The following is an 18,279-nucleotide window of genomic DNA, read 5'->3' on the forward strand; positions in this document are numbered from 1 at the left end:
CAAAATTTGTAGAACAATTTTGTCTGAGAAAAAAAAAATACCCCATATGTGGATGTAAATTGCTCTGTGGACGCACTACAATGCTCAGAATAGAAGGAGTGAAAATTTTGTTGAAATTGAAGTTGGGGTCATGTGCATTTATAAAGCCCCCAAAAGCAAAAATAATCCCACATGTGACACCATTTTAGAAACTACACCCCTCAATGAACGTAACAAGGGGTACAGTGGGAAATAACACCTCACAGTTTTTTTGAAAAGTGGGCCATAAATTGGAAAATTAAATTTTTTTACACTAAAATGCAGGGGTTACCCAATTTTTTACATTTTCACAAGGGGTAATATGAGGAATTGGGTTACAAATTTTGGAGGGCTTTTCCCCCTGACTATAAAAATACATCCACATATGGGGTAGCGTGTTGGGCGGGCGCACAACAAGGCTCAGAAGTCATAGAGGTCAGTTTGTATTTGTGGCCTATGGCATATCAGTAGCTGACGTTTACATACATTCCGAGGAAAATACAAAAATGAAACACCCACATGTGACACCATTACAGAAAGTACCCACCCTGAGGAATGGGTATAGGGGTAAAGAGGACATTTTGAAAGCACAGGTGTTTCCTAAATTTATTTTCCAGGAATGGATGAAGGGTAGTTTTTGAAAATTGCAATTTTCAACCTATGCTCTGCTTAATTTTTCTGGGAACAACTAACATGTGACTCCGAATTGTCGCCTGGAAATCCGACAGAGCTCAGCGAGAACTCTTCGCATTTGAGGCGGATGTTTGTTACGGACCTAACAGTTACATACATTCAGAGGAAAATACAAGAAAGGAACACCCACATGTGAGAATACTACAAACAGTACACCCCCTAGGGAAGGTGTATAGGGTGAAGTGGAGATTTGGAACAGACGGGTGTTCCCTTCATTTATTTTCCTGGAATGGATGAAGTGTACTATGGGGGGGAAGAAAATTGCAATTTTAGAACTGATATGCCAATTATTTTCCCAGAATGATGACCCAGAGTACAGCCAAAAGTAAAAATGATGCCCGCCCCAAACCCTATACTCTGAATCATCATTCTGGGAAGGGAATGTGTGGGGCCGTCCCTATTCTGTTACCTCAAATGCGCAACCCGCTCAGGTGGGGAGAGAGAGCATTGCGCATTTGAGGCAACTGCAAACCTCCAGTGCTGTTGACTCTGTGTTCCATGACCCATTTTTTTGGGGACAAAGATATTATGAGGGGCATTGGGAAAGAGGTTTTGGGTTTGATTTTTTGGGGGTAGGGTATTTTGGTATAAAATTTGGAAGACAATGTACCCTGGACTGGTACATTGGAGCCGAATTCTGGGGAATTAAAATCAGGGAAAAGGATTAAAAATTTAGTACTCCATGGAAGTGTGATACTCCCTGAAGCAGTTTTTAATGCAGAGGCCCAGATGATCGGGGCAAGTGTCACACTGAGTGGTGGTGTCCTTCCGAATCCCCCTCTTGTGACACACTCTGCATTTTTTCTGAGACCTCACCTGGAAAGTGTTGGCCGGGGACGATCCGGGGCACTGAAGTACCAGAGGCGCTCTGACCCGCTCTTTGGTGGTCACCAAAGATGAGGGCCCTTAGAACTACCTCTTGAAACTCCAGGTATGTCCCTGTGTTGCCAGCGTACTTGTACAGTATATAAGAGTTGTACATGGCAACCTGTACCATGTAGACCGCAACCTTTTTATACCATACACGTGTTTTCCGAATGGCATTATATGGCTTGAGGACTTGATCAGAAAGATCAACTCCCCCCATATACCGATTGTAGTCCAGAATACAATCGGGCTTGAGGACCGGTCCCGCGGTACCTCGCACAGGGACAGGGGTGCTGCCATTCCCATGAATTGTGGTGAGCATAAGGACATCCCTCTTGTCCTTATACCGGACCAACAACAGGTTCTCATGGGAAAAGGCACGGGACTCACCCCGGGGGAGAGGAGCATGTAGGGGATGGGGCGGAAGGCCTCTTTGATTCTTCCGGACTGACCCACAAGCGACCGTGGATCTGACGGCGAGGGATGTGAAGAGAGGGATACTAGTATAAAAGTTATCCACGTAAAGGTGGTAACCTTTATCTAGCAATGGGTGCAAAAGGCCCCAAACGATTTTCCCGCTAACACCCAGAGTGGGGGGACATTCTGGGGGTTCAAAACGGGAATCTCGTCCCTCATACACTATAAACTTACAAGTGTACCCGGAGGTACTCTCGCAAAGTTTATATATCTTCACGCCATACCGCGCTCGCTTGGTCGGGATGTATTGCCGGAAGCTGAGTCTCCCCTTGAAGCTGATGAGCGACTCATCAATAGCGACCTCCCGCCCCGGGACATAGGCCTCCCAAAATCTGGCCCCGAAGTTATTGATGACCGGCCTGATTTTATACAGGCGGTCATACGAGGGATCAGTTGGGGGGGGACATGCCGCATTATCAGCATAATGCAAACATCTCCGAATGGCCCGGGAATGTGTCATGGCCATACTGTAGAGGGGTGTCTGGTAAAGGACGTCCCCACTCCAATATTGCCTGACACTGGGTTTTTTAACTAGACCCAAATGCAGCACAAGGCCCCAAAAGGTCCTCATTTCGGCTGCATCGACTGTAGTCCAGCCGCTGGGTCTAGCTAAAAGTGAGCCCGGGTTAGCGGCGACGAACTGTTGGGCGTACAGATTCGTCTGTGTAACCATCAAATTAACAAAGTCCTCACTGAAAAAATGACCGAAAAAGTCCTTTTCAGTGAACCCGGCGATGTTAATTTTGATTCCTGAGTCGCCAACAAACTCAGGAATCACGGGCTCGTGGTCCGCAGACAAGTTTTCCGGTACGATGTACCAGTGATCTTTGCTGGGGGGCTTCACTAGTATGAGCGCCAGGGGAACTCAAACTAGCATGGGGCACAGGGTCAAGGACAGAGGAGGTTTGCGGCGCCGCATGGCGCCGTCTCCGCCGCCTTGGTGGCTCATCATCAGAACTAGATGATGAGGAGGACGATGAAATAAGGAAGGTGGGGTCATCGTCCTCTGAGCCGCTCTCGGTGTCGGAGGCATTTATGTCATATGCCTCCTCCACCGAAAACACTCTGCGGGCCATTTCCCTACTCTAATGGGGATACGGGTGTGTGTGTGTGGGGAGAAAAACTTTATTGGTGTATGTGCTGTATGTGGTGTGATACTACCTCCCTAACCCGCCCTAACCTAACCTAACCTAACTAAACTAAACCGCCCTAACAGAAAAAAATATAAAATAAAAAGGGGACTTTTTTTTTTTTTAAAGGGGACTTCTAGCGCAAGAAAGCCCTGCGCCAAAAAAAAAGCGTTTATCTAATCAGTGGTGTGCGCACTGATTAGCGCTTGTGGGGGCAGGGGGCGCAGAAGTCAGTGGGGGGTCTTGCCACTCAGCCCAGAACAGTGGCTGGTGGCTTGTTCACAGACCCCCACACAAAAAACCCGAAAAATAAAATAAAAAAACGCTTTAACCCGAAAAAAATTCACCCACCTGAACCCCAAAAAAACGCTGATCCGTGATAAATCACTGACAGCGGTGGGACAGGCTGCACACACAGGTACGGTCCGTCAACACAGTACATGCCTGCTACTGGTGGCACGGACCGCCTATTGGTGCAAAAACACGCTAGAAAAAGCGGAAAAAAAAGCACTGGCACCACAAAAAAAAAACGCCGATCAGTACTACGGGACTAATCAGCGGTGGGTGGGCTTTAACAAACGGTGGCAGACCGCTCTTTTATAACTAAGAGAGTCTGCACACACGCTTAGGGAAAAATAAAAAAAAATTAAGATCTGCGCCAAAAAAAAAAGGCTGGCGGCAGACCGCAGCGACCCAGCAGGGCCGGGGTCACTCAGCTAAAGGTGCTACGGACCCACGGACACCCACTGAGGTACGCTGAAAAAAAAAGGCTTTTTTTTTTAACCCTAACCTGTCCCTACCTAATCTAAAGCTAACCCTGGGTGATTTCTGTGCCAAGGGGCCACAGAAAGGGGGCAAGGGGCACTTTTTTCAACTGAGGGGATGGTGGGCAGCACGGGGCTCCGTCCTGCACACCAGATCTGAGTGGAATGGCGGGCAGAACGGAGCAACGTGCTCCTAGCCCCCACCATCCCCTCCCATTACATTGTGATTGGTGTGGCCACTTTGGCCACATTGGCGTCGCTAGGGGGGGGCCATGGCCCCCCTAGATCAGGCCGTGCCCCCCCTTGGCCCCCCCCCCAATTTAAAATAAATAGGGATGTCCCGATACATTGATGGCTCCGCCCCCAGCACTGGAGAGGACGGGGGCCGAGAGGTGACAGGTCACACAGCAGAGCGGCCTTCATGTGAGGTGAGTGATGTCCAGTGTCCTGCCTCTCTCCCCCCTGATCAGCAGTATAACCCGGGGCTGAGTAATGTGTATGGTAGCAGTCCAGAGGGTCACTTTCCCTCCTCCAGTGTCCACAGGTCACCAACAGGCCACATTATCACAACAATTTTTGAGAAAAATCGCAGCAAAAATTGCACGCTTTTACCGCAATTTTTCGTAAATCGCGGTAAAACAGCGCAATTTTTGCCGCAATTTTTCCATAAATTGTTCTAGTAATGTGGCCTGTTGGTGACCTGTGGACACTGGAGGAGGGAAAGTGACCCCTCTGGAAGGACAACATGTGAACACATTAACCCCTCATTAACCCCTCAAGGGTACATTCACATGTACAGGATCTGCTGCATATTTTTGCTGCATATTTTGTGCAGCTGATTTTGCAACCCATTAGCTTCAATAGGTAGCAAAATCAGCTGCAGAAAATATACAGCAGATCCTGTACGTGTGAGCGTATCCTAAGGGCTCATTCAGGGGTGGATCCACAGTGTATTTTACGCTGCGGATCCGCCGACAATGGACCCTACAGTGCTGCCTCTATCTGTGCCTGCTCATAATGGCAATCCTCCACTACGTGCAGACACGCTTTGATGTGTATACTCGCGCACATCATGGCCGCTCCTGCTCTCTGAGCTAGGCCGAGAGCAGCGGCTATGTGTGCATTGTCGGGGGATCCGCAGCGTAAAATATGCTGGGGATCCATCCGTGTAAATGAGCCCTAAGGACACAAGGCGTATGTGTACGCACAGTGCCTGCTCCCTGTTGTATAAATCATTAGCTAGAACCCTCGGCTAATGCCAGACATCACCAATCAGGCTGATGTCCGACATTAACACTTTAGATGCCGCTATCAAAGTTGATGGTAGTGTCCAAAAGTTTTAACGCCTTAAGGTCCGAGTGTTTTTCCGTTTTTGCACTTTTGTTTTTTCCTCCTTACCTTTTAAAAATCATAACCTTTTCAATTTTGCACCTAAAAGTCCATATGATGGCTTATTTTTTGCGCCACCAATTCTACTTTATAATGACATCAGTCATTTACCCAAAAATCTATGGCAAAAACGGAAAAAAAATCATTGTGTGTTTATATATATATGTGTGTGTGTGTGTGTGTGTGTATACATATATATATATATATATATATACACATACACGCACACAGGTTTTAAAATTGCCCCCCCACTTTTGTCACTGGCCCCCCATGTGCCCCCCCTAAATTTGAATGCTGGAGACGCCACTGTTTGGCCACCCAATCACAACTGTACTGAGGGGGGTGGCCACAATGCCAGCCCCCAGTACAGCATGGATGGTGATTGGTGGTGTATACTACACCACCAGTCACCATCTATATCCGGGTCACAGGGTCACACGTGACCCTGATGACCCGGAACCGCTGCAGAACGCCGGTAAGTAGTTACCGGCGTCCTGCAGCGATCGCCGGTATAGGAGGTCCTCCTCCGGGACACTGCCGGGATGTCTGCTGATTGAAATCAGCAGACATCCGCCTCCGATCTCCGCGCGGCGAGCGGTGGGGAACGGAATCGCAGCACATCGCTTGTCTGAATTGACGAGCGATGAGCTGCGATCGCCGACATGGGGGGTCATCATGACCCCCCTGGGCGATATGCCGGGATGCCTGCTGAACGATTTCAGCAGGCATCCGGCCCCGGCTCCCCTTCGGCTAGCGGCGGGGGCCGGGAATGCTCAGGGCCCATACGCCCTGTGTCCTTAAGGACTTGGAAACGGGGGCGTATGGATACGCCCTGTGTCCTTAAGGGGATAAATGTACCGATTTTGTAAAAAAAAGTTCGGGATTTTTTTAAAGCAGTACAATAATAGAAATGTATGTAACCATGGGTATCATATCATTTTAATTGTATTGACCCAGAGAATAAAGAAAACATGTAATTTTTACCGTAAAGTGTACAGCGTGAAAACGAAACCCCCCCAAAATTAGCTAAATTATGATTTCCGTTTAAATTTCCTTACACAAAAAATAATTTTGGGGGTTTACCATACATTTTAGGATAAAATGAGTGGGTCTGTGAATAGAAATATATAAGAGTTATGGATTTTAGATGGCGAGAAGGAAAAAACTAAAACGCAGAAATAAAATTGCAGTTTCCTTAACCCCTTCAGGACGGAGCCCATTTTGGCCTTAAGGACCGGAGCGTTTTTTGCACATCTGACCACTGTCATTTTAAACATTAATAACTCTGGAATGCTTTTAGTTATCATTCTGATTCCGAGATAGTTTTTCCGTGACATATTCTACTTTAACATAGTGGTAAATTTTTGTCGATACTTGCATCCTTTCTTGGTGAAAAATCCGTAAATTTGATGAAAAATTTGAAAATTTAGCATTTTTCTAACTTTGAAGCTCTCTGCTTGTAAGGAAAATGGATATTACGAATACATTTTTTTTTGGTTCACATATACAATATGTCTACTTTATGTTTGCATCATAAAATTGACGTGTTTTTACTTTTGGAAGACACCAGAGGGCTTCAACGGTCAGCAGCAATTTTCCGATTTTTCACAAAATTTTCAAACTCCGTATTTTTCAGGGACCAGTTCAGGTTTGAAGTGGATTTGAAGGGTCTTCATATTAGAAATACCCCATAAATGACCCCATTATAAAAACTACACCCCCCAAAGTATTCAAAATGACATTCAGTCAGCGTTTTAACCCTTTAGGTGTTTCACACGAATAGCAGCAAAGTGAAGGAGAAAATTCACAATCTTCATTTTTTACACTCACATGTTCTTGTAGACCCAATTTTTCAATTTTTACAAGGGGTAAAAGGACAAAATTTTTACTTGTATTTGTAGCCCAATTTCTCTCGAGTAAGCACATACCTCATATGTCTATGTAAAGTGTTCGGCGGGCGCAGTAGAGGGCTCAGAAGGGAAGGAGCGACAAGGGGATTTTGGAGAGTACGTTTTTCTGAAATGGTTTTTGGGGGGCATGTTACCTTTAGGAAGCCCTTATGGTGCCAGAACAGCAAAAAAAAAACACATGGCATACCATTTTGGAAACTAGACCCCTCGGGGAATGTAACATGGGATAAAGTGAACCTTAATACCCCACAGGTGTTTCACGACTTTTGCAAATGTAAAAAAAAAAAAAAAAAAAATGTACCTAAAATGCTTGTTTTCCCAAAAAAATTTTATTTTTAAAAAGGGTAATAGCAGAAAATACCCCTAAAAATTTGAAGCCCAATTTCTCCCGATTCAGAAAACACCCCATATGGGGGTGAAAAGTGCTCTGCTGGCGCACTACAGGTCTCAGAAGAGAAAGAGTCACATTTGGCTTTTTGAACGCAAATTTTTCTCTGGGGGCATGCCGCATTTAGTAAGCCCCTATGGTGCCAGGATAGCAAAAAAAAAACCACATGGCATATCATTTTGGAAACTAGACCCCTCGGGGAACGTAACAAGGGGTTACGTGAACCTTTATACCCCACAGGTGTTTCACGACTTTTGCATATGTAAAAAAAAAAAATTTTTTTTACCTAAAATGCTTGTTTTCCCCAAAAATTTTACATTTTTAAAAAGGGTAAAAGCAGAAAATACCCCCCAAAATTTGTAACACAATTTCTCCCGAGTACGGCGATACCCCATATGTGACCCTAAACTGTTGCCTTGAAATACGACAGGGCTCCAAAGTGAGAGCGCCATGCGCATTTGAGGCCTAAATTAGGGATTGCATAGGGGTGGACATAGGGGTATTCTACGCCAGTGATTCCCAAACAGGGTGCCTCCAGCTGTTGCAAAACTCCCAGCATGCCTGGACAGTCAACGGCTGTCCGACAATACTGGGAGTTGTTTTGCAACAGCTGGAGGCTCCGTTCTGGAAACAGTGGCGTACCAGACGTTTTTCATTTTTATTGGGGAGGGGAGGGGGGCTGTGTAGGGGTATGTGTATATGTAGTGTTTTTTACTTTTTATTTTATTTTTTGTGGTAGTGTAGTGTTTTTAGGGTACAGTCGCACGGGCGGGGGTTCACAGTAGTTTCTCGCTGGCAATTTGAGCTGCAGCAGAAAGTTTGCGGCAGCTCAAATTTGCAGCCAGATACTTACTGTAATCCTCCGCCCATGTGAGTGTACCCCGTTCACATTGGGGGGGGGGACATCCAGCTGTTGCATAACTACAACTCCCAGCATGCCCGTTGGCTGTCGGTGACTGCTGAGAGTTGCAGTTTTGCAACAACTGTAGGCACACTGGTTATGTATCACTGAGTTTGTGACCTAACTCAGTGTTTCACAACCAGTGTGCCTCCAGCTGTTGCAAAACTACAACTCCCAGCATGTACGGTGCATGGTGTACGGTGACTGCTGAGAGTTGTAGTTTGCAACAGCTGGAGGCACACCGGTCGTGAAACACTGAGTTAGGTAAAAAAAAACTCTGAGTTTCACAACCAGTGTGCCTTCAGCTGTTGCAAAACTACAACTCTCAGCAGTCACCGACAGCCAACGGGCATGCTGGGAGTTGTAGTTATGCAACCAGCAGATGCACCACTACAACTCCCAGCATGCACTTTAGCTGTTTGTGCAAGCTGGGAGTTGTAGTTAGACAACAGCTGAAGGTACACTTTTCCATAAAAAGAATGTGCCTCCAGCTGTTGCAAAACCATAAGTCCCAGCATGCCCATATGGGAATGCTGGGAGTTGTGGTGGTCTGCCTCCTGCTGTTGCATAACTACAGCTCCCAGCATGCCCTTTTTGCATGCTGGGAGCTGTTGCTAAGCAACAGCAGGAGGCTGTCACTCACCTCCAACGATCCAGATGCTGCAGGTCAGTCCCTCGTCGTCTCCGCCACCACAGGGGCGCCGGGGATCGGGGTCCCCAGCACCCGGGGTGCACGTCCCGCACCCCCTCACGTCCTCCAGAAGAGGGGCGGAGCGGGTGCGGGAGTGACACCCGCAGCAGGCGCCCTGATTGGTCGGCCGGTAATCCGGCCGACGAATCAGGGCGATCGTGAGGTGGCACCAGTGCCACCTCACCCCTGCAGGCTCTGGCTGTTCGGGGCCGACACTGGAGACCCGATTGACCCGGAATCGCCGCAGATCGCTGGACTGAATTGTCCAGCGATCTGCGGCGATCGCCGACATGGGGGGGCATAATGACCCCCCTGGGCGATATGCCGGGATGCCTGCTGAACGATTTCAGCAGGCATCCGGCTCCGGTCCCCAACCGGCTAGCGGTGGGGGCCGGAATTCCCACGGGCGTATGGATACGCCCTCGGTCCTTAAGGACTTGGGATTCAGGGCGTATCCATACGCCCTATGTCCTGAAGAGGTTAAGGTTAAATTGGGCTGTGTCCTTAAGGGGTTAAAGAGTTAATATTCAAAGCAGAGTAGAAGATCGTAGCACTCACCATGTGAAGTCTTGCATCAAAGTATTTATTTCTTGATAACAATGAACATCCAAGGAGTAGGATTAGGGAGGCAGACAAAGGAGGGTCGGAGTGTTCACAGGTAACGGACTGTGTCACGCTCTCAGCGTGTCATCAGACCCTCAATACCTAATAAGTTTTTTTTTTTTTTTGAAACAAGCTATAGTTTATATTTTTACTATTATGGGGAACATATGACCCTTAAATAATTTTTATTTAAAAAAATTAATAAAAATTGTTGGGCCAAGATGAGACTAATAATATCTAAAAATATATTTTTTATTGTGTTTACCATGCGGCATAAATGACATACTCTCTTTATTCTAAAGGTTGGTATGATTATTGCGGAACCAAATTTATATAACTTTTTATGGTTTTTACTCCCTTTCCCCAAAAAATCATTTAAAACTGTGTTATTTCCTTTAATTGTGTTGCCATATTCTGAAAGCCATAACATTTTTATTCTTTGGCCAACAGAGTATTGTGAGTGCTAGTTTTTGCAGAATAAGCTGTACTTTTTATTGGTATCACTTTTGCGATACATACTATTTTTGTTTTTATTTCACTTTTTAGAGGCAAGGTAAACATTGTAACTAGAGATGAGCGAACTTACAGTAAATTCGATTCGTCACGAACTTCTCGGCTCGGCAGTTGATTACTTATCCTGCATAAATTAGTTCAGCTTTCAGGTGCTCCAGTGGGCTGGAAAAGGTGGATACATTCCTAGGAAAGAGTCTCCTAGGACTGTATCCACCTTTTCCAGCCCACCGGAGCACCTGAAAGCTGAACTAATTTATGCAGGATAAGTCGTCAACTGCCGAGCCGAGAAGTTCGTGACGAATCGAATTTACTGTAAGTTCACTCATCTCTAATTGGAACCCTGCATTGTGGGGTATCTGATGGGTAACAGCGGAAGCCCCCTCAGCTGTCAGCATTGTAGCTGCCACAATCACTCCTGAAAGTTCTTCAGATGCTAGGCTGTGTATGACAGCCAGCTACCACCGGTCCTGCTGCTCGTATATGTGTTAACCCTCTTAGACATGTATACACGTCATATAGTGGGAAGGGGTTAAACCGTAGTAGTTCTCTTTATTATATGGCTAATTTGCTATAATACTAAACAAAAAGTTAGACTGATTCTTCTCACCAAGACTGTGGATGCTGTTGGTGAGGAGGGAGATTTCCACTTGATTATGTATTTGTTTCCCTACCATTGTCGAAGATTCTGAAGGAAAAGGACAGAGGGGGAGATTTATCAAAACCAGTGCAGAGGGAAAGCTGCCCAGTTGCCCATAGCAACCAATCAGATCGCTTCTTTCATTTTTCACAGGCCTTCCTAAATATGAAAGAAGCAATATGATTGGTTGCTATGGGCAACTGGGCAACTTTTCCACTGCACTGGTTTTGATTAATCTCCCCCAGAGTGATCTTCACTGCTCCTTTTTTGCCAAATTGGACCTTTTCCAGTCTTTTGAGGAAGCTAGCCTAGGAAAATCAATTTTGTCCCTGTAAAGATTCCTTTCTCCAATGCCCAGACATTCTAAGGTCTAAAAAGTTATCCTCTCTGTCTCAGCTCCGGCACGCGCGTCCCCGTCCTTTGGGGCGCGAGCGCCAGAGCTCTAAAATTTAAAGGGCCAGTACGCCCATAATTATGTGATGCACCTGTCCCCACTCCCTATAAGTTCCTGCACCTCCTCCTCTTCCTTGCCGGATCTTCAGTGCCCCTAGCCTGAGATTGAGCGTTCCATATTGCCTGTTTGCCTTACCCGTGTATCCAGACCTTCCCGCTACATTATTTGACTTTGCACCTTTGCCGCCTGCCTTGACCTTCTGCTATGTTTGACTACGCTACTGCCTTATCCTTTGCTACCTCGCCTTGCCCAGCTACCTGTGTGGTCGAGCCGTGTCGGGGGGTAGCGACCTGGGTGTCGCCTGCCGAAGCAAGGCCATCCTGCCTTGCAGTGGGCTCTGGTGAAGACCAGCGGCACCTTAGACTCAGCTCCCCGATACGGTCCATGTCATCAGCCATACAGGTTAGAGGATCCACATCCAGCTCCGTAACAGCAAGATCCGGCCATGGATCCCGCTGGGATTCCTCTGCCAGATAATCCAGATCTCGCTTCTATCGAGGCACTCCAGTCAAAGCAGTTGGCCCAGCAGGCACAGCAGTTGAGCCAGTTATCCGCCATGATGCAGCAGTTGCTAACTGCTCAGCAACAACCGCCACAACCACAGCCTCCCGCTGCTGCAGTCTCCTCCGGAACTAAACTCCTTGATGCCTCCCTAGTACATAGGTATCATCTTCCTGTATCCCGCTTGTTAAAGCCCTTGTACATCTCTACGGTCAATAAAGAAAGACTGCACTGTGCTATACCGCACTGAACTGTTGTCTATGCAGGTCGGAGCCTTGCATAAGGAGAACTTGTCTTTCTATGTACTTCCTCATTGTACTTCTCTCCTGCTTGGCCTACCGTGGTTGCAACTCCATACCCCGCAGCTGGATTGGAAAACTGGAGAAGTTCTTCATTGGACCGCATTGCAAAAAACACTGTATTCAAATACATTTGTCTAAGTTGGAACCATCTTCTTGTCCTCTACCCGGTTTGCCTTCGTTCCTCCAGGACTTTGCTAATGTCTTCAGTGAGAAACAAACTGAAGTCTTACCATTACATTGTCCCTATGATTGTCCTATTGACTTACTGCCTGGCTCCACACCTCCCCAGGGCAGAATCTACCCTTTGTCGGTCCATGAAACTCTGGCTATGTCTAATTGGGAAGAATTTGGTCCGGAGGAGAGGTCTTGGGAACCGCAGGACAATATCCTGGACCAGGACCTTCTCAAAACATTTCTGAACCACAAATGGAGGGGGAGAGCAAAGGGGGGGGGGGTTACTGTCATGTTTCACACACCGGCTGCGAGCGCATTGTTCCTGGGTGCGAGCGCATGCGAGTCCCAGTCCGTCACTCACCACGGTCCCCTACTGCCTCTGCTCTGTTTCAGCTCCAGCACACGCTTCCCCATCCCTTAGTGTGTGCGCGCGCCGGAGCTCTAAAATTTTAAGGGCCAGTACGCCCATAATTATGTCATTCACCTGTCCCCCCTCTATAAGTTCCTGCACCTCCCCCTCTTCCCTGCCGGATCTTCAGTGCCCCTAGCCTGAGATTAAGCGTTCCATATTGCCTGTTGCCTTACCCGTGTATAAAGACCTTCCTGCTACGTTAATTGACTTTGCACCTTTGCTGCCTGCCTTGACTTTCTGCTATGTTTGATGCCGAAGCAAGCCCATCCTGCCTTGCAGCGGGCTCTGGTGAAGACCAGCGGCACCTTAGACTCTGCTCCCCGATACGGTCTGTGTCATCAGCCACACAAGTTAGAGGATCCACATCCAGCTCCGTAACAGAAATAAAATGTTGACAGGGTTAGAAAGAATAAAGAGAAAGGTGGTAAAATTGCAGTGGAGGGAACTTATTTTAGGTTTATACATAGGGCCATATATAGGGACAGACTGACAACACTCAGTCTGTCCCTATTGTCAAATAAAGCAAGGGCCCTCTAAAGAAATTCCACCCCTGGTCACACCTCTGTCCCACCCTTATTCCCACATAACCCCCTACTCGTAACCATACCCCTAGGTGTTTGGCTTGTCACAGGGTGGGGGGTTTTTCAGAATCTTCAGCCATTAAGATCAGCAGTAATAACTATTTTAATCCAGACAAGACTAAATCGTATCGCTTAAATCGGACCCCAGTATCAGGCCTCCAGCAAAATACAGATCCCAGCACCTTTCCCCCCCCCCTCTCCACAGCATAATGCAGAATTTAATATCAGGCCCCCAGTATCACCTGCCCCCAGCATAATACAGACCCCAGCATTATATAACAACCCCCAACCTCCACCTTGGCATTTTGAACTATAATAATCAATTGCCAAGTATGGGGAAAGCGCAAAACACTTTTTACCCAGTATACTTAAGTATAAGGCCGGCAGGGGACCAAACTAACTGTTTGCCTTGTGGCAGGGCACCGAACAGAGCCACCTAGTGGCTGTTTTTTCAATCACATTAAAAACATATAAAGGTTGAAAATATTAAAAGCAAGTAAATAGCAAAGTGTCTTATTACATAAGGAACAATATATTAAAAGTTTAGTTTGGTGACAGATACTCTTTAAAGGGGTACTATACTGAAAACATCTTATCTTCTATCCAAAGGATCTAATTGTGGGGGTCCCGCCCCTGGGGACCACCGTGATCATGTCTATGGGAGAAGCCCCCACACGCCTCCTCCCATAGACATGAATGGAGGGGGCGTGTCGTGACATCACGAATGTGAAAGCTGCAAGCCTCTGTGTTCCGGACACTGGTGGTCCTGCCACTGGTGATCTAATATCTTAGCCCCTATCCAAAGGATAAGATGTTTACAGCAGAGTACCCCTTTAAGCAATGGTAAAGGTATAATGGCTGTTGTTTTATTAATCATAACGGCATTACATTACTAATCATAACGGCAAGATATCTACAGCACTAATGGGACACAGTGATGCCAAATACCCCATGAATCAATCACTGGTGATGTCTACTCTAAGTCAATAAATTACTTTCTCCTCAGGCTAAGACCATCATGATGAATTCTCCCAGCAAACAACTCCACAGAATCTGCCAGGCAAAAAGTTTAGGATCTTTTCTCCTGTACCATCCCCACCTCTATACCTAACTCTATCTATATCCTTACACAGTAATAATGCCAACTTTGTGCTCCCATATAATAGTTAGTGTACTGAAGAGACAAAAAGAACAGAGGAGCGCGATCCTAGTGTATTACCAAAAACATTAAAGGCAGCGTTTTCAACACATGTGCTCACCAGAGTTGGTTATGCTCAGAGCATAACATCTACAGCAGCGCATCAGTAGTGAGTCAGTAGCTCAGGAGCACGCGAACATCCAAGGAGGTCGGCAGGCAGTAGTAAAATAGACAAGTAAAAAAAGAAATTTGCTCCAAAGACAGGCGTTTCTCCCAATAAAAGGTTATCTTTATTTCCTGATGGAATAAAGATAAGCTTTTATTGGGAGAAGCGCCTGTCTTTGGAGAAAATTTCTTTTTTAATCGCCATATAATATTTAGGCCCATTCTTTGCCCACATATAACAGTAGACTCCCATTCTGCCCGCATATAGCAGCATGCCATATATATTCTCCATATAGCCCAATATAGCATTAGGCACTGATCAGTAGTTTTCCCATACTGTCCATATATTGCAGCAGGCTTTCTTATTCCAGTAGGCCCCCATATAGCAGTAGTTCCCCCATACTGTCCCCATATAATAGTTGGCCCCCATATAGCAGTAGGCTCCTATATGGCTCCAATATAGCAGTAGGCACTGTATAGCATTTTCCCCCCCATAAAACAGTTTTGTCCCATATAGCAGTTGGCCCCCACATAGCAGTAGACCCTCATACGATAGTAGGCCCCCATACTGCATCTGTATAGCAGTTTGTCTCCATGGAGAACCTATACAGACATAGGCCCTCATCTAGCACTGTTTCCCCACACTGTTCCCATATAGAAGTTGGGACCCATAGAGCTGTTGACAAACTGTGGCTGCATTATTTCTGCAGCTGAGGACTTGGGCCTTGTCCAAAGTGCCAAACCGCTTAGTCTGCCACTGGCCATATTTTCCTTTACCTCATGCCACCACATAGTCTGACTGCCTGTCCCAAATGTGATCTCCCCAAGGCAAAGTTGCATGTTTTGTATATGGGTTTGTCCTCAATATTTCAATATATTAGCAGGATATAGGATATTACTTTGGCTGTAGACCCTGTACCCCGTCTGTTATATTTCACACCTACATCAAAGTACTGTTCTCCCATGGCTCTGATCACATAACTGATTGCCAGAAGGCCGCTCTTACAAAAATGGCTCCAACCTACCGCATCCTCTATGACTGTCAGTTCTAACTCAAACGGTTTACAAGACCAGTTACAAAATACCTATTGAGTAATTACGCTTTAAGTACAGTACAGAAAATGACAGTAGAGATGATTATTATTATTCAGATTGCTTTTACATTTCCCTTTTTGTCACATTCTGTTTTCCAGAGGACAGGTGGACTTTTTGGGCAAGAAGACAATTTTCACACTGAACCTGTTAGCCCTATGCACACAACTGTTACGAGCCAGCGACCTTTACGCTTCTCTGAAGCTGGCAGTGAGGACCTAGACTCTCCTGTATTTCTACCAGATCCCATATTTTTCCCACCACCAAGAAGAAACCGCAATGCAAATAATAGCAAAATAACAAGGTAAGTATTAGTGGCTGACATTTTGGTGTTTACAAGACCCACCATATTGTGTTACTTAATGGTACAGAAGTTAACACTTATTCAAATTTTTAGTGGATTTGAATTTGGCCTTACTACTCTCAACTGTGAAAGAGATCCTCAGAAAGAAGAGCAGTGGGACTCAGTGTCAGTACCACAAGTCAAGAGGTAAAATCTTAATATTTAAATAGGCTCTGTAATTTGAACAAACTTTGCATAGATCAATAGTACAAGTGAATATAAGAAACTTTGATAATATGAGAAAAAACTTTTTGTCTAATAAGATATACTACAATTTTATTTTCCTTTCCCCCACCTCCTGCTGCTGAAATCTTCTCTGAAATAAATTGTCCTTGTCATTAAAGGGGTACTCTGCCGCAAACATCTTATCCCCTATGAATTCAACTTGAGAAAAAACAGACATGGTCGCACATCCACAACATGCACCTTGCTCTAATGCTTCTCAGCAACATTAACATTAAACTAAAAGGTCATTAGTGTACTTTATAATCATTAAGTGCGACCACCACCGCCCCAACACCAGTGCCCACAAGGGGAACGACCCAATTGGCAAAGCAGCCCCAATGCTACTCAAGCCAGTCCCTGGGCCACGCTACCCCACAGACACGGCGCTGGGGTAGCAACAGATGCCAAACAGCTCCACACCAGGGGGAACATATGTAAAAAGCTCACTCACCATGTGCTTCCAGTATGAGACTGGGAGGCTGCCAGGAGAAATAGGGCCCTAATGCAGCTTCCTGCCAATTGTATAGGCCTGGGCTGAGGAGCAGAGTGCAGACCAAGCAAAAAAAAAAAAAAAAGATGGGATAGAAAACAAAGAATAGGGGATAAGATCTTAGATCGCAGAGGTCCCACCATTGGGGACCCCCTCCATCTCCGTGCCGGCAGCAGCAGGAAAACAGCCATAGCCGTCACGCCTTCTCCCATAAAAGTGAATGGAGGGGCGTGGCGGCCGCATCGGCAGTCATCGGGCACGGAGTGGTGTTCGCCCCGTACACCAAATGATGGGGTGCTGCGATGGAGATCACGGGGGTCCCCAGCACTAAAATTTCCAAACCCAAAGACCTTAACTTACCTGTCAGACGTCTGTGAGGGACAGTATCAAACGCTTTGGCAAAATCCAGAAACACTATGAGGGACATTTATCAATGTTTGCTTATGTATTCCTTTTTTTAGTAATTTTTTCCTTACTTTTTTTTGGCTTATGTGAGACGTATTTATCAACTGCTTTCAGCCTGTTGATAATTTTCTTTCACGTAAGCAATTTTTCCTTTTTTACTTTGGTAGTAGCTTTTTCTGCTCCATGTTTGAGCTGGAGTAAATTTAGTCAATTTTTAACGCTGTTGCGACTTTTTTTTGCGCAGTTGCGACTGTCGCAGTTAATAAATACCTGACTACCCGTAGTCCATTTTAAAATTATTACTACATAGTACATTTTAGGAAAACTTGCTTTTCTCGCTTTCCAGTCAAAATGTCGCACGAAAAAGCGTGTAGTCGCAGTTGCGACAATTTTGCAACAATTATAGTAAAGAAAACCTGACTAAACCCGTTGATAAATGTCCATATATATCCACAGCCATTCCTCTGTCAAGGCTTCTACTCACCTCTTCATAAAAGCAAATTAGATTGGTTTGACAACTTCTATCCTTAGTAAACCCATGCTGGTTATCACTTATAAGGGATTACATACAGGAATACATAGGGGATAATTGTATTATAAGTCCTTCAAACAATTTACCCACAATGCACGTTAAACTTACCGGTCTATAGTTTCCTGGGGAAGACCTAGAGCCCTTTTTGAAGATTGGCACCACATTCGCCTTGCGCCAGTCCCTTGGCACAATACCAGACACCAGTGAACCTCTAAATATCATGAACAGGGGTACAGATATTACTGAACTTACCTCTCTAAGAACTCTTGGGTGTAGTCCATCTGGCCCTGGAGATTTGCTTACATTTACTTTACTTAACTTACCTTGTAATTACATGATGTGTTACCAGCACTGACCTGTCCAATGTCAGCTCCTCCTTCTTCCCTAGTATATACAGAACTAAAGAACCCATTCAGTAGCTCCGCCTTCTCTTTATCGCCTGTGACAACCTCCCCATTATCATTATTAAGGGGTCCTACATGCT

General features: G+C 45.8%; 1 protein-coding gene and 1 long non-coding RNA gene across 3 annotated transcripts in view; one reads left to right on the forward strand and one right to left on the reverse strand.

The window, feature by feature from the left end:
- Positions 1–18,279, forward strand: part of CACNA1S (calcium voltage-gated channel subunit alpha1 S) — a 727,186-nt gene that overhangs the window by 689,749 nt on the left and 19,158 nt on the right. For both annotated transcript variants that reach the window (XM_056557608.1, XM_056557607.1), the window contains 2 exons: positions 15,902–16,104; positions 16,198–16,290. In XM_056557608.1, the coding sequence (XP_056413583.1) occupies positions 15,902–16,104; positions 16,198–16,290 (296 nt within the window). The remainder of the gene's footprint in view (positions 1–15,901; positions 16,105–16,197; positions 16,291–18,279) is intronic.
- The window catches only part of LOC130356307 (uncharacterized), a 166,989-nt gene that overhangs the window by 68,998 nt on the left and 79,712 nt on the right, over positions 1–18,279 (reverse strand). The window lies entirely within an intron of this gene.

This window comes from Hyla sarda, chromosome 2, assembly GCF_029499605.1.
Source record: "Hyla sarda isolate aHylSar1 chromosome 2, aHylSar1.hap1, whole genome shotgun sequence".
NCBI classification, from domain to species: Eukaryota; Metazoa; Chordata; class Amphibia; order Anura; family Hylidae; genus Hyla; species Hyla sarda.